At 30.4% G+C, this 14,429-nt stretch overlaps 3 protein-coding genes across 3 annotated transcripts; 2 read left to right on the forward strand and 1 right to left on the reverse strand.

The window, feature by feature from the left end:
- Positions 1-30: 30 nt before the first annotated feature.
- F5B22DRAFT_653558 (marvel domain-containing protein) lies at positions 31-751 on the reverse strand (the record flags this gene model as incomplete). The annotated part of the gene is made up of 3 exons (XM_047979727.1): positions 31-336; positions 415-636; positions 713-751. The coding sequence occupies 3 exons, from the start codon at positions 749-751 to the stop codon at positions 31-33; spliced, it is 567 nt and encodes a 188-aa protein (XP_047824765.1).
- A 1,078-nt stretch (positions 752-1,829) lies between these two features.
- Positions 1,830-3,043, forward strand: F5B22DRAFT_631650 (putative 2-deoxyglucose-6-phosphate phosphatase). Its single transcript, XM_047976630.1, has one exon. The coding sequence runs from the start codon at positions 2,243-2,245 to the stop codon at positions 2,927-2,929; it is 687 nt and encodes a 228-aa protein (XP_047824766.1). The 5' UTR covers positions 1,830-2,242; the 3' UTR covers positions 2,930-3,043.
- A 530-nt stretch (positions 3,044-3,573) lies between these two features.
- On the forward strand, positions 3,574-5,640 carry F5B22DRAFT_652654 (uncharacterized protein; the record flags this gene model as incomplete). Its single annotated transcript, XM_047979641.1, has 1 exon — positions 3,574-5,640. The coding sequence occupies one exon, from the start codon at positions 3,574-3,576 to the stop codon at positions 5,638-5,640; it is 2,067 nt and encodes a 688-aa protein (XP_047824767.1).
- Between the last annotated feature and the right edge of the window lie 8,789 nt (positions 5,641-14,429).

Raw genomic sequence — 14,429 nt, forward strand, 5'->3', positions numbered from 1 at the left:
TCCCACGTGTTGTAGTGTTGTGGATGTTGATCACTGGTAGGATCTGTTGGGAGTTGGCGTGCCACCACGGCCTTGACGGCTTAGTAGGTAACCAGCAGTAATCATTGCAATGCCGACGGTGAATCCGATGTACTCGAAGATATACCCAGCACGCGCCATCTTGCAACGACTTGGGGTGAGGTCAGTGCCATCAGAACTGGTTGCATGTAAACAAGCCAACTCCCCCTCAATAGTCAGGCAGCCACCACTGGTGATCTTGTTGGTCATTCTGTTGTACTCGGCGACCTGGTCAGTTGCAGTGCAACTTGTTACTGGCTTCAAGGCCACCGTGAGGGCCTGCACAGCATCTATCAGTAAGCAAAACTGCATAGGGACGAAGACCGCCATATAGGTAGAAAGTCGGATATGACTTACAACAGCAGCTGCCAGGTAGAAAGTGGACACAAGCAGGTCAAGAATCATCGTGATTCTCTGGTCGAGGCGATCGAACCACATTGCTGCCATGCCAACAGAGGATACAAAGAACGCAGTGGCTCCTGCGAAAACGCTGAAGCCAGTCTCAGTAGGCACTGATCCAACAACCTGCTGCTTAGCCAGAGAGACGGAGAGGCCGAGGACCACAGAGGCGGTGAGCAGCTACCGGATAATACTGATTAATGGTAGTTCAAAGGAAGGGTAGGTAGCATATACCCGTGTTATAGACGGAACTTACGAGAAAGGCACGGAGGCCAAGGCCGACGGCAGACAACATTGTTCTTGAGTAAAGGGGAAGTGAGGTTTTCGAAATGATGTAGATCTGAATGAGCGTGATCGTACCGGCGATGACAATGAGGGGCTTTCTGATACGTATCACAAGTCAACGTGAAGTTGAGAAAGAGACCGGTTGTAATTGAAGAATGGGATAGGCAGGCGGTTTGTTGTTCCAGGGACAGGTGCAGAGGTGTGACAGTTGTGCAAGTCAGCCGAAGTACCAAAGTACCACGTGCCTTCCCTAAAGATGTTCAACGCGCTGGTATTATCACTGATGTATATATATATGTACTCTCCCGTTCCATTGCTACAAGGGCTGAACGTGGTATGGTGTACTGAGCTTCAGATGTTAGTATTGCATGTTCAATGTTAGGAGTTTCAGGAAGAAGAAGTTAAGACATGCTCTAGAGTCACAATAATCCTGTGATATGCTTGCTATTACCACCAGCTGCTAGGTACACAATAACCACTTCCATGTTATGCTATTCAGCCATCTTCCCTTAAAGGCTGCCATAAGGTTTGAGTATAATGGCATGCTATACATAAGTTTGTTTCGTTACATTGAAGAACAATAATGTTACAAGTTTAAGAAAGACATGGTGCAACTTTGTTAATAAGGCACTAGGAACTTGCGCCAGAGTAAGGGGCCTAGTCTATTAAGTAAGACTCTCGCTCTCTAAATGGATGGACTGATGCCTCCGTCCTATCCCAATGAAAGAGTGCGTTTAGGTTTTCGGATTATACAGATTGCGTATTTTGTTCTTAGCTCAAGGCCGCAGCCCGTGGACCAGCAGATGTAATGCACTGCATTCTTAGCTCCGTGCACTGGGGATGACCAACATAACGTCCCTAGTGGTTTGGTAAGCATGATGCCAACTTGAGTTTGCCTACTTATCAATGGAGAATCCAGCTGAAATTACTGGCAACACAGCAGATAGTGATCAGAATGAGATGCATTCTCTGTACCTGATAGAGACTTCCATTAGAGTGCACATGCCAAGCGTTAAGCGGCAATGGTATGTGGGATTGCCTGATCTGGCCATATATAGCTTGCTTCAACCAATGATAGACAATGCCGTGGTCAGCATTCTCTAACCCTCAAGGCTGGGCTTAAGAATAGTCATATACATTATCGACCTCACTTCTTCTTTTCCCTAGGGATGGTAGATGCGGGCATATCTCTAAGGTATGTCGTTTCTTCCTGCTAGTTAACGCTGCTCAAATGAACAAGTTTTACACGGCCAGATGATAGCTATAGAGACAATTGGACCGGCCTTCCTATCTCTGAGGTGCATCAGAGTGTCGAGCAATGCTGTCGAGAACAGCGATTACTAATCAACCATATATTCTCCCGCATCGCATCTCCAATCATAAGTTCCGACATTTTCCGTTGGAGTATAACCAAGTTTTTCAACATCTCCTCCGACGTCATCATTTCCCATTGCTAGTCTGCGCTACGTCCTAATACCAACATCAACTTTCTACCAAAGATATGTCTGCCTCCCAAGCTATCATAGACCCGAACTGGCGGCCGAAGGCCATTGTCTTTGACCTTCTTACTGGTCTGGCAAACTCTTGGGATCTTTGGGGTGCATGCACACCATCAGGAACCGCTGCCGAGGGAAGACGTTGGCGCGAACGCTACCTCCAGATCACCTTCGGCACAGGGGCGTATATGCCGAACGAAGACCTCGTCAAACAAGCTGCACATGAAGCTGGCTTGCCCCCATCAGCTCCGGAAGCGTTGCTGCACCAATGGGAACACTTATCCGCCTGGCCCGAAACCGGAGCCGTGCTACGAACTCTGAGAAGGAGAGGGTATAAACTCGCCGTGGTCACGAACTGTTCGAAGCGCCTCGGACACCTTGCTGCTCATGGAGTCGAGATGTCGGCCAGCAATGGCAGTGGAGAAAGGTTCGAGTTTGATGCCGTCATTACCGCTGAAGAAAGTGGGTTCTATAAGCCTGTCAAGGAGGCGTACGAGGCCATCCTTCTTGCAATCGGTCTCGAGCCGGAAGACGTGTTGTTTGTTGCTGGGAGCGCGGGAGACGTCCAAGGCGCTGCGAACGCTGGTATGAAGGTTGTCTGGCATAATAGGATTGGACTGCCGAAGAAGGGGGATGTAGTGCCCCTCCAAGAAGCTCAGTCTTTGGACGTGGCCTTGAAAGATTACTTATAGATCAGTGTTGATAGTCATGCTCATACGGCAGCTGATAGTATATGTTAATACTTTCTTTTGGGTGGCTGACCATATTACATAAGAATAAACGCCAAATGAAGCTTAAAGTATGCCCTCCATATTCAAGCTCCTGAATGTGTTGAAAACCAGAAATTGATTGTAACCACCTGCCATTTCCGTGTGGTGTCAATTTCTTCATCAAGAAAACTGCACTATAGTGCCGTAACTATACCGTCTTGGCGCTGTTTACACGAAGCATTAATTTTTTGCAATAGCTGATAAGCCGTCATGAACCATCAGTTGAATATTATTTGAAAGAATTAATTCTTGAGGTGTGCTAAGTGGTAATCACACTAGTTGTTGTATTGCAAACCACAGAAAATATGATTGTTTCTTTGGTCAATGTGAAAGCACTAGGGGCAGTATTGCTAGCACAAAAGTGACAACAGTTTCCTTTTTGCCTGTCTGAGAAAGATATAAAGAACATAAAGCTATTATCTTGCCTCAGGGTGATGGAAGATTTGACTGTGATTTGAAGAATGCAATATGAGTTTCGTGAGACTATTAATAGCGAGATCGACCCATACAGACAGACAACCCGAACACAATCTTGCAAGAAAATTATCGGTGAATTAAGAAGCAGGATGGCAGACTTTACGCGACATCTCCAGAAGGTCAGTAAGTCGTTTCTCCAATCGGACCCATCATCCCTACCAGAGATTCTCACTATTTTCCTGGGAGGCAGTCGCGTTTACAAGCGAAATATGCAGCTAAATCTTGGAAGCGATTATGATAGCATCGTAGTTGTTCCATCTAAGTATCACATCTACTCCCTCCTAAATGATAAACAGCGCCGCCAACTTTTCGCCGAAGTTGTGGGAATTGAGAACGAGGCGTTCGGTGATCTTGAAGTTCCTTGTCCCAGCTCTCCACTTTGGTCCGAGTTCGATGCTGTTGGATTTGCGGGCTACGACTCGAATGGTATTGAGAGGTCGGTTAAGTTGCTTAACTTAAGCGATATCGCTCGGAAAGATACGATAAACCTTCTTTCCTACAAGGATAGACGCATATTCGACGCCGTTGGCCTCAGGGGTAAACGATCCCTTTTAGTACAGACAACCTCTATTCCTCACAAATTGGTAGTACAGCACGACCAATGGGTGTACGTGACTTCCCCTAGGGAAGTTGAGAGTGTTGGTGCAGCTTTCGGATACATGGCTGACCTGCTTTTAACCTCTGCCTGTATCTACGATCAAGGCACTTACGGCTACAATATAAAGAAGGTCGTTGCAGAACTTTACTTTTCCAAGATCGGGGCCCCTCCGACTCTACAATCGTTTTGTAGGCATCCATCTTTCCACCCAACATACATGAATTGGCTTAGTCATCAATTGAATGACTTATATGCCTCTATGAAGGCAAATACAACCGATTCAAATGCTAGAACAAGCAATGGGGAGTTCCAAGTTCTTCTAGGCAAAACAGTTAGCACACAAGGGTTGTTTGTTTTAGAAAATGCGGTGTCCAGTACCCATGCAGTCTCGGATGAGACCTTGAGACAGTTCAACGATGGCCAAGTCGTCCGCCTTCATGAAAATGCACGAATCTCCTCACCCAAACACAGCTCCTATAAAGCAAGGACAAACAACGGGGTGCAGATATTGGTCAAACAGACACGATTCGCTAAAGACGAAGAATATAGAGCGGAGATAGTCTCAAGGTTCTTCCCAAGGGTGATGAAGCCACGAATCGCTGCCAAAGGTGAGCTACTCTATCCGCTCTTCAGGGGCACCGCTAAATCTAACATCAGACTGTCATATATCCGCGGCGGGTGCAAAGATGAAGGCCTCGAGAGAAGGCTACTTCATGCGGAGATGGTACAAGCCGAAGATACACTCCGCGCATACAGACAGTCACTCTCGCTGGATAGTAGTAATATTGATAGTGCGGGCGTGTTACTGGGGCACAGCACCCAGCGATTCTTCCATGATCGTCTTGCCGATGATTCTTGGATGCGCCTACACTACGGACAAGGCGTGAAGCTACCTGGATTCAGCCATCCTATCCAATTGGACCAGCTTCTCACACTCCGTTGGCGCATCAACGGAAATTTGTACGAATCTCTGCAAGACGCCTTTGATTACGCTCGGCGAGTCGTTACGCCTGGGTCGACATACCTGCGGGCATGCCCCGTAGTATTCGGACTCGGGAGTCCTGGCATCATGTTGTCAGACACGTTCACAAAAAAAGGCGGTTCCGGGGAGATCGTCTTTACAGATTTTAAGGGTTCAGGATTCCATCCAGTGATGCTTGACCTCGCAGCGCCATTGTACATCGACACTATGTTCGAGGCGCTTCCTGGGAATACGCTAGATGTTCGGATCGATAACGGGACGAAGTGTTATCTCGCTGAAGGTGAGATCGTTGTGGATTTATCACGCCGGGTTAATGGCTTGACGCAGGCTATCCTCGACATAAAGAATCATTACTTGATTAAACCTCTTTGTGAGGAAGTGCAGAGGCTAGGGGGTAATATGGAGGATCACGTGCCTCTTCTTGCCGTTGCCTTATTCTTATGCGCTACCGTATCCAAGCACTTCTCCGATGATCTCATTGCTTTCGTGGAGAATTTTGCTATAGGACTGAGTTTCCTCAGAGCACAGAGTTTTGATGATATCGATGCTTGCTTTCGGAAACTTGGATTTAGCTGATAAGTGCGTAGGTGGTGAGACATATATTTATTTCGGTTTTTGCGTCTGCTCCCTGCTTTTCTACGCTTTTTCTTTTATCTTTTCCTAAATAGAATATCTTAACTCTTAAAGCATCTTAGAAAAAAGATTATTAATTCAATGGCCCAGATAAAATTTTAAAGTAACCTTGATAAATGCATGGTCTAATTCGGTAGCATAAGGGGTAAACTGGACGTCTACTTTAAGCACTTTTAAAATTTGCGTAAGAATCACCAACAATGCAAAAAATTACAATTGAATTGGTACTCCTAACCTCCGGGACCCGCCATATGTCCCAAAGGAACTCCTTAAGTGTCTAACTAAGTCAAGCATGTAGTCATCATACAGGATTTGCGAAGGCGTTCAATACGCTCAGTATGTGTAACAGTTGATCAAAGATTCTCAGAAGATCGTTAAAACGAATCTTAATGCACATATTTTCCGCTAACAGTAAGAACAGCGGAAGTATTCTTGTTCGAGACTTTAGTCAGAATCATGTCCTTTGATGGAAACGCCAGAGTAACGGAGGGGCTGACTTATGCTCCTTGTAGTTTTAGCTTAACCTTGCACGACAATTTAGGCTATTACACCCTCACGAGCACCGGGACCGGCCTAAAATACAACTAATATTACTTGCACATTACTCATTACTGCTCCAAGAACGAACGAGTCTGTGGCTTGTTTTCGCAAGAATACCTCAAACATGGAGCAATATGTTAACTACAGTTTTGAGGACCTGGTAATCTGGCTAGTGACTTCTATTATTGCACAAGGATCTTGTCAGGGGTCTCAGGGCGGAGGAACAAAGAAATCCATTGTATATAGTCAAAGAAAGCCAAATCCCGTCAGACTTTTAACCTTTTAAACCTTCTTTAGCAATAAGGGTGTTACGTAACGAAGTCACGTGATAGACCGACCGGGGCCTACCCCACCATATATTTAGACCGTAGTTCTCTAAGTAGCCTAAGGGGCCTGGAAGTTAATTAGTTCATATTATTAAATTAGTCCTATTTAGATCCTATTTTATATAGATTATGACTTTTATGCCTTATATGCCTTTAGATTAAGTGTTTTTAACCTATTATATAATAATTAACGATTGTTTTAATATTTTTAAACTTTAAAATAATTAAAATATAATAAATTTTTCTAAAGTTTTATTAATTTAATTAATCTTAATTATTTTAATAATTTTTTAATTAAAGCTATTTAATAATATAAATTATTATAGTTGGGGTATTACGTATAAGGCAAAGCTTATATTGGGGTACCATCTATATATTTATCGTGAGATGGAGAACGGAGGAAATATTCTAAGTACAAAAAGTATAGCAAAGTATTTTAGTGCGCACAGCGAAGCGATGGTCACGTGGTGATTGCGATACGTATGGCAGTGTGGCCATCTGGGCCCCAAGCCCCAGGTGGGTCACCAGGCCAGCCACCATAACTTAAATAAATAAACCTTATAGGATAAGCTTTTTATATTTCTATTAAATGCATTTAATTTAATAAATTGCTATTAAATTAAATAGGATATAATTTAGTTAAAGCATTTTTAACTATTAATTATAATTATAAATAATATTTATAAAAGTTATTAAGAACCCTTAAAAGTAATATTTAAATTTTTATTAATAATTTAACTTTAATTTATTTATAATTATTATTTATTATAGAACTTAAATAAAAGTAAAAATAATTATAAAATACTTAAGGATACTTTATTAAAATATTATTAAATATAAATAAATAATTAAAAATATTAATATATAAATTATTTAATATAAATAACCTTTAAATAATAAGTAATAAATTAGTAATAGCTTTTATATTAATATAGTTAATGTAATTATTAAATAAATATTATATTAAAATACTGTAATAAATTTAAATATTATTATTAAACTATATTTAAACCTTAATTATAAAGGATATTTAAATAAAGGAGGGAAGTTTCCCTTTATAATAGGAATAAATAATATATTAACTTAATAAAGGTAAAGTAGTTATATTTATTACTTATTTAAATAAATAAATTCCCCTTCTTTAAATAAAATAAAAAATATCTTTAATAATAATTATAATTAATATTAAATATATTAAATATAAGCTTTTTACTTATATAGTAAAAATATTACTCTTTTATATTAAAATATTTATTAACCCCTTATAAATTAGGTAACCTTTAATATTATAACCTTTATTACTTTATTATTCTTCTTTTAAACTTTATTTAAATAAATAAAATTTAAATAATTAACTTTAAATTTTATATCCTTAATATATTTAACAATATATTTAACTATCCTTTAAATTAATTTATTTATTTATAAATTATTAAAACTATATTAACCTTTTTATTAGTTTAATTTATAAATTAGGGTAATTAAACGTAAAAGTGGTAGAAAATCCCTTTATTTATATTTTTATTTATAATCTTCCATTAGAACCCCTTCCTATAAAACAAATAAAAACCTTTAGTTAGCTTAAGTAAAGTAAACCTATTAAACCTATATTAATATCCTTAACCCCTAACTAATTTAAATAAAATAAATCTATTAATTTAACCAATTTATTAATTATTTTTATAACCCTTAAGTTTATTATTAACCCGCTATAGGTATAATTTAACTATTATTAATAATTAACCTAGGTATATTTTTCCATTTATTAAAAATTCCAATATTTCCTTTAAAAAAGTAATAGATTAAATAAATTAAATATTTTATCCTCTTTACTTTTATTCCTAATTTACCTTTAAAAGGTTAAAATAATAAACTAAAATAATAAAGAAGGCCCCTTTTATTATTAAAATAAAAAACCTATATATATATTATATTTAAATCCTTAATATAATTTAAAAGAGAATACTTATAATATTTAATTTAAAGGATTAAATAAGCTTATTTTAAACTTTAAACCTATTATTTTAAACCTATTATACTATACTTCCCCCCTTTATCTTTAATATATATATTTTAATAAAGTTAAAGATATAACTACTTTAATAAAAATATTTAACAATATAAATTTAAATACTTATTTAAAATTATAATAATAAATATTTAAAAAAATATAAAAACATTATTAAAAAGTTTTAATTAACTTTAAATATATTAATTATAAGTTTATTAATATATTATAATAATAATATAATTAGGTTCTTACTTTTAATAGTTTTTAAATTATTTTAACTTTAAAACTATTACTGTTTTACTTCTTTTAATATTATACATTTAATAAAATTCTACTTTATTAATATATTTAGCAGCCCCCCTTTTTTAACTATAGCTAGCTTTTAATAACTTCTTATAGGAATTAAATTATCCGGTATATAGTTTAACATTTATATACCTATTAATATTTTAATAATATACTTTAAAGAACCCCTTTATTTAAAATTAACTGCTGCCTTAGTAGCTATTTACCTAATAGCACTTTCTAAGAAACCCTTTTGCTTAAACCTACCAGGCAACCCTGTAGTAGTATAATTCCCCTATTGTAATAAATACTTTTATTCCCCCTTACCAACCCTAAGAGCCGCAGTCTTAAAATATATAAATTAATCCTAATATAATAGGTATTTTTATAGTTAACCTATAGGACTTATAAACTTATAATCCTAATAATGTTAATTAGCCTTAATAAATAACTAATATATAAAGCTTTATTTTTAATAAATTTAAGCTTAAAATATTTATATATTATAACTTTACTCCTATTATATAATTTATTAATAAACTTAAGTATCTTAAAGCTATTTAGGGAAAATGGATAATATTTTAAAATTTAAAAATTGGAATTATAATTAATTTAATTTCCGTAAAAGCTAAATAGTTCAAAGGCCTTATTTAAACAGTTAAATAGAATATTTTATAAAGCTTTAATAAAGCGGAAAGACTGCTTTATAAAAGATTCCAAAAGGATAAATTAAAAATTATAAAGTTAATAAATATTAAAAAGCATTCTTTTATTAATAAAATTAAAAAACTAGTAAATTAATATATTAATAATAAGGTTTAATACTATTAAAAAATAGGTAAAACTAATAAGGATTATATTATTTATTAAATTTTTAATAATTTTAATAATTAATTTAAGCTTTTAATTTAATTAAAGCAATTTAATAATATAATTATAAATTTTTAAAATTAAATTAAAATAAATAAATATATAGCCTTAAAATAATAAAAAAAGAAAAATAAAGTTTAAAAGGCTTATAATAAATATATTTAAAAACTTAAAACTATTATTAAAAAACTTAATAATAATTATAACTTTAAACCATTAATAAATAAAGCTAACCAGTTTACCCCTTACCCCTTACCACCTTTAATAAATATTATTATAATTAATAAGGACTTTTTTAAAGGAATAGTAAATCTTTCTTACCCCCCCCTAAAATATTAACGTATATAATTAAAACGCCCTTAATTAAAAATCTACAAATAGTAAAAATCCTAATAAACCGTTTAATAATAGTAAAACAACTAAAATAAAGGATAAAACTATAGGTACCAACCATTAAAGCTAATCTTTTAATAGGGGTCTTTTCCGGTCGGGCAAAGGTAAAAGCAGCTATTGGAAGTTTAATAATTAAGGTATTTAAAATGGTTATAAATAAAACAATATATTTAAAGTAACTTAATCCTTTATATTAGTTAAATTTAACGTTTAATTTAATTAAAGTTTTAAGGAATTTTATACTTAACTATATATTTTAAAATAAATATAACAATTTAAACTATAGTTTAATAAATACTTTAATAAAGAAAAGGATAACGGTAATAATGCTGCTACTTCCGATCCAAAAAACGAATAATATAAACGTTTATAAGGGATATCTTACTGGTTCCAAATAAGCCTTTAAAACCTTTAACTCCTTATATCCTATATATTATAAATATTAAAATAACTAACTATTATTATTATATTACCCCGTTTATTAATTCTATTAAATAAATTAATATTATTAAAAAAATAAAAAATAATTTACCATTAATTAAAAGGAAACCCTTAATATATATTAATATTAATTTTAATTTTTTTATATTAAGTATACTACTTTAATTTATAATAAACCTTAATAAAATTAATTATTATAAGCTTATAATAAAAAAGGATTATAATAAAACATTATTTATAAATAACTTTAAAAAGTATAAGCTTTAAAAAATTATAAATTAACCAGGTACACTACCGTTAATAATAATAAATAAAGCATTTAATTAATTTAAAATTTAAAGTAATATACTTAAGTATATAAAGAAAGCTAAAGTTACCTCTTCCTTTTTCCTTTAAGGTTAAAAGTTTAAATAGAAAACATTTTTTTATATTAAAGTATTAATTTATTCCTTAATAGTTATAGCTAAAGCTTATATTAATTTATACTTTTTATTATTTATTATTTTAAAAGTATATATAAATAAATTTTACTTAATAAATAATATTTTAATATTATTAATAAGTTTTTACCTTTTTAACATTAATAATAAATTATAAATATTTAAATATATTAACTTATTTATAATTATACTTAATATTAATAAAAACCTATAAAAGGTAATTAAACGTTTTTATATTATTAATAAATTAAACTATAATATAATATTTAAAGTTATATTTTTAAATATATATTAATTATATATATATTAAAGTAATAAAGCTTAAAATAATAAATTATATATTAGAAATATAAACTATTATATTATTATATCTTTTTAAAACCGCTTAAAACTATAAAAAAAAAGAAATACACTTATTTTTACATTATAATAAATATTATTATTAAATTAAGCAATAAAATAATTATACCTATTATATATCTTAATATATTAATTATTATAAATAGGTATTTTATATCCCTTTAACCTATTATAAACCTTATATATTATAAATATAAAGTGTTTATAAATATAATTATTAATAGTTAAAATAAGGTATATTATTTTATTAATTTAAGAAATATTTTAATCTTTATTTATAAAGGGGATTTATTAGGATTATTATATTATATATACCTTTTTAATTTAATAAAAATAATATTAACCTTACTTTAAGTTAAAGCTTTAAGTTTAAAACTTATAAAAGTATTATTATTATAAATTTTAAATATATATAAAGAGGTTTAGGATAAAAAGAAAATAAATAAATATAAATATAACTACCTTTATTATTTATTTAATCCTCCACTTAAAAAATATAAATTAAATAAATTAAAAATAAACATCCTATTTAATTAAGACTTAAAAATAAAGAAATAAATTATTTAAATAATTTATAAATATGGATAATTATTTTAACTTAAGCTAAAATAGTTTAATAATAGTATTAAAATGCTCCTTTATTTTAAACCTAATATAAATATTAATAACTTAGCTTAACAACCTTATTAAATGTTATAAAAAAATAAAGCAATAATAGATAATATTTTATAGCTATTTATAAAAGCTAGGGTAGTTAAACTAATCCCCTTAGGTTAGCCCTACCCTATTACCTTACCTACTTTTATTATATAAAATAAAGGAAAACTATAAATAGTAATTAATTTATAAAAGGTAAACTTTAAAATAATTAAGGATATTTATCTACTACTATAATAGGATAATATTTTAAACGCTTTATATAATACATTAGTTTTTATAATTATTAATATTTTAAAAGGTTTTTTTTAATAGGAAATTAAATTAAAGGATAAATATAAAATAACCTTTATAATTACCTATTATAAATATAAGCAGCTTAATATTATTACTATAAGGTTTAAAACTAATTTAGGATTTTTTTAATATTAAATAAAAAAATTATTATAATTATACTTATAAAAGTTTATAACGTATCTCCCACTTGACCTAGCTACCCAATTGAGCTGGCCACCCTAATAACCTATATAAAATCTTAATATTTCAACCTATAATAACTTAACCAATATTAGGCTTATAATAAAATAATTAATACTATTAAATTCGTTATTTAAAAGGAAATTTAAAGGTATTTTTTACTATTTTTTACAAAATTTATTCAGCGAGATATTAAGCAATACGTTAAAGGGCCGCTAAGTAAGGATTATTTTAGCGCTTACTTTAACGTATTGCTTAATAAGTCCGCGAATATAGGTTGTAGGAATAAGTGAAGAGTACCGTTGGATAGCCCTTCTTATTACGAATTTAATGGTATATGTTATTATTTTATACAACCAATATTTGTAAAGTTATTGAATTATTACGTGATTAGCGCACCGACGTTTTTTGTATGGGCTGGTGGGGTGGCCAGGTTAATTGGGTGGCCAGGTCAAGTGGGAGATGCGTTATTAATATATATTAATAATATAATTATCTTTTTATATAATATTAAAGAATATATTAATTATTTAAACTTAATGTTTAGGACTTTAGCTATATTAAAATATATAATAGCTTTTAAAAAATATTATTTTATATAATATAGCTTAAAAGCTTTAGGTTAATATATAAAGCAATTTAGTTTATTTATAAATAAGGTAAAATATAAAATAATTTATAACCTAATAATACCTTTAAACCTAAAAGAATTAAAACGAAGCTTTAGATTTATAAGTTATTAAAGATCCTATATCTTTCAATTTACCAATATATCTATACTATTTAATTAATTTAAAATAATATATTTTAAAAATTATTTAAAAAAGGTAAACTTAAGTAAAGCTTAATAGGTTTATAGTTATAAACTCTTACTTAAGATTATTCCCCTTAAACTAAATAAAAGAATAGGAGTTATTATATTAAAAGTATAAAAGGAATATTAAAAAATGCTTAAAAAATGTAATAAGCTATAGCAATAAACTTAAATAATATCGGAAAAGCTTAAACATTATATTTATAAAATAGTTTAACTTATATTCCTTAATTATAATAAACCCTTTATCCTTAAAGTTAATTTTAATTAATTAAATAATATTAATGCTACTTTTTATTAAATATAAAATAAGGGAAAGCTATAACTTATTATTTCTTATTATAATTATTAACCTTTATAAAGGTATAATATAAAATCTATAAGGTTAAAATATATAGTTTTATTTAAACTTTAAAAAAATTTACCTAATATTTAAATTATAATAATGTTTTTATTTATATTAATTATAATGTTATAATATAATTATTTAATAATTCCTTTAAATAATTAAAAGGATTAAATTAATTAATCTTATAGTAATTATATCTTTTAAAATATATAAATTAAATAGTTATACATTATACCCTAAATAAAATATTAATTAATATAAATACCCTATTATAATTGCCCTGCGTAAAATAGACTACTTATAATATTTACCTATTAATAAAAGTATTAATAGTTATTTAAACCTAGGTTAAAGCTTAAAGTAAATAAAAGAGTTGGATTAATTAAGCTATTTAAAACGTTTAAAACGATTAAAATGTTTAAAACGATTAAAACGTTTAAAACGATTAAAATGCTTAAAACGATTAAAATGCTTAAAATGATTAAAATGCTTAAAACGATTAAAACCTTTAAAACAATTACGACGCTTAAAACGATTAAAACGCTTAAAATGATTAAATTAAACAAGCGGAACAGCATTAGGAGTTAATTAACTAAAACATTTAAAATATTTAAATTAATAATATTATCCCCTTTATATTAATTAAATATATTATAAAGGATAATATATCTTATTATATTAATATTAAAATATATATATAAGATTTAAAAGGTATTATTATTTTATTATTATATATCTTTAATAACTTTAAGGATAATATTATAAATAT

The sequence above is a fragment of the Xylaria bambusicola genome (genome assembly GCF_022495145.1).
Source record: "Xylaria bambusicola strain CBS 139988 unplaced genomic scaffold F5B22scaffold_102, whole genome shotgun sequence".
NCBI lineage: Eukaryota > Fungi > Ascomycota > Sordariomycetes > Xylariales > Xylariaceae > Xylaria > Xylaria bambusicola.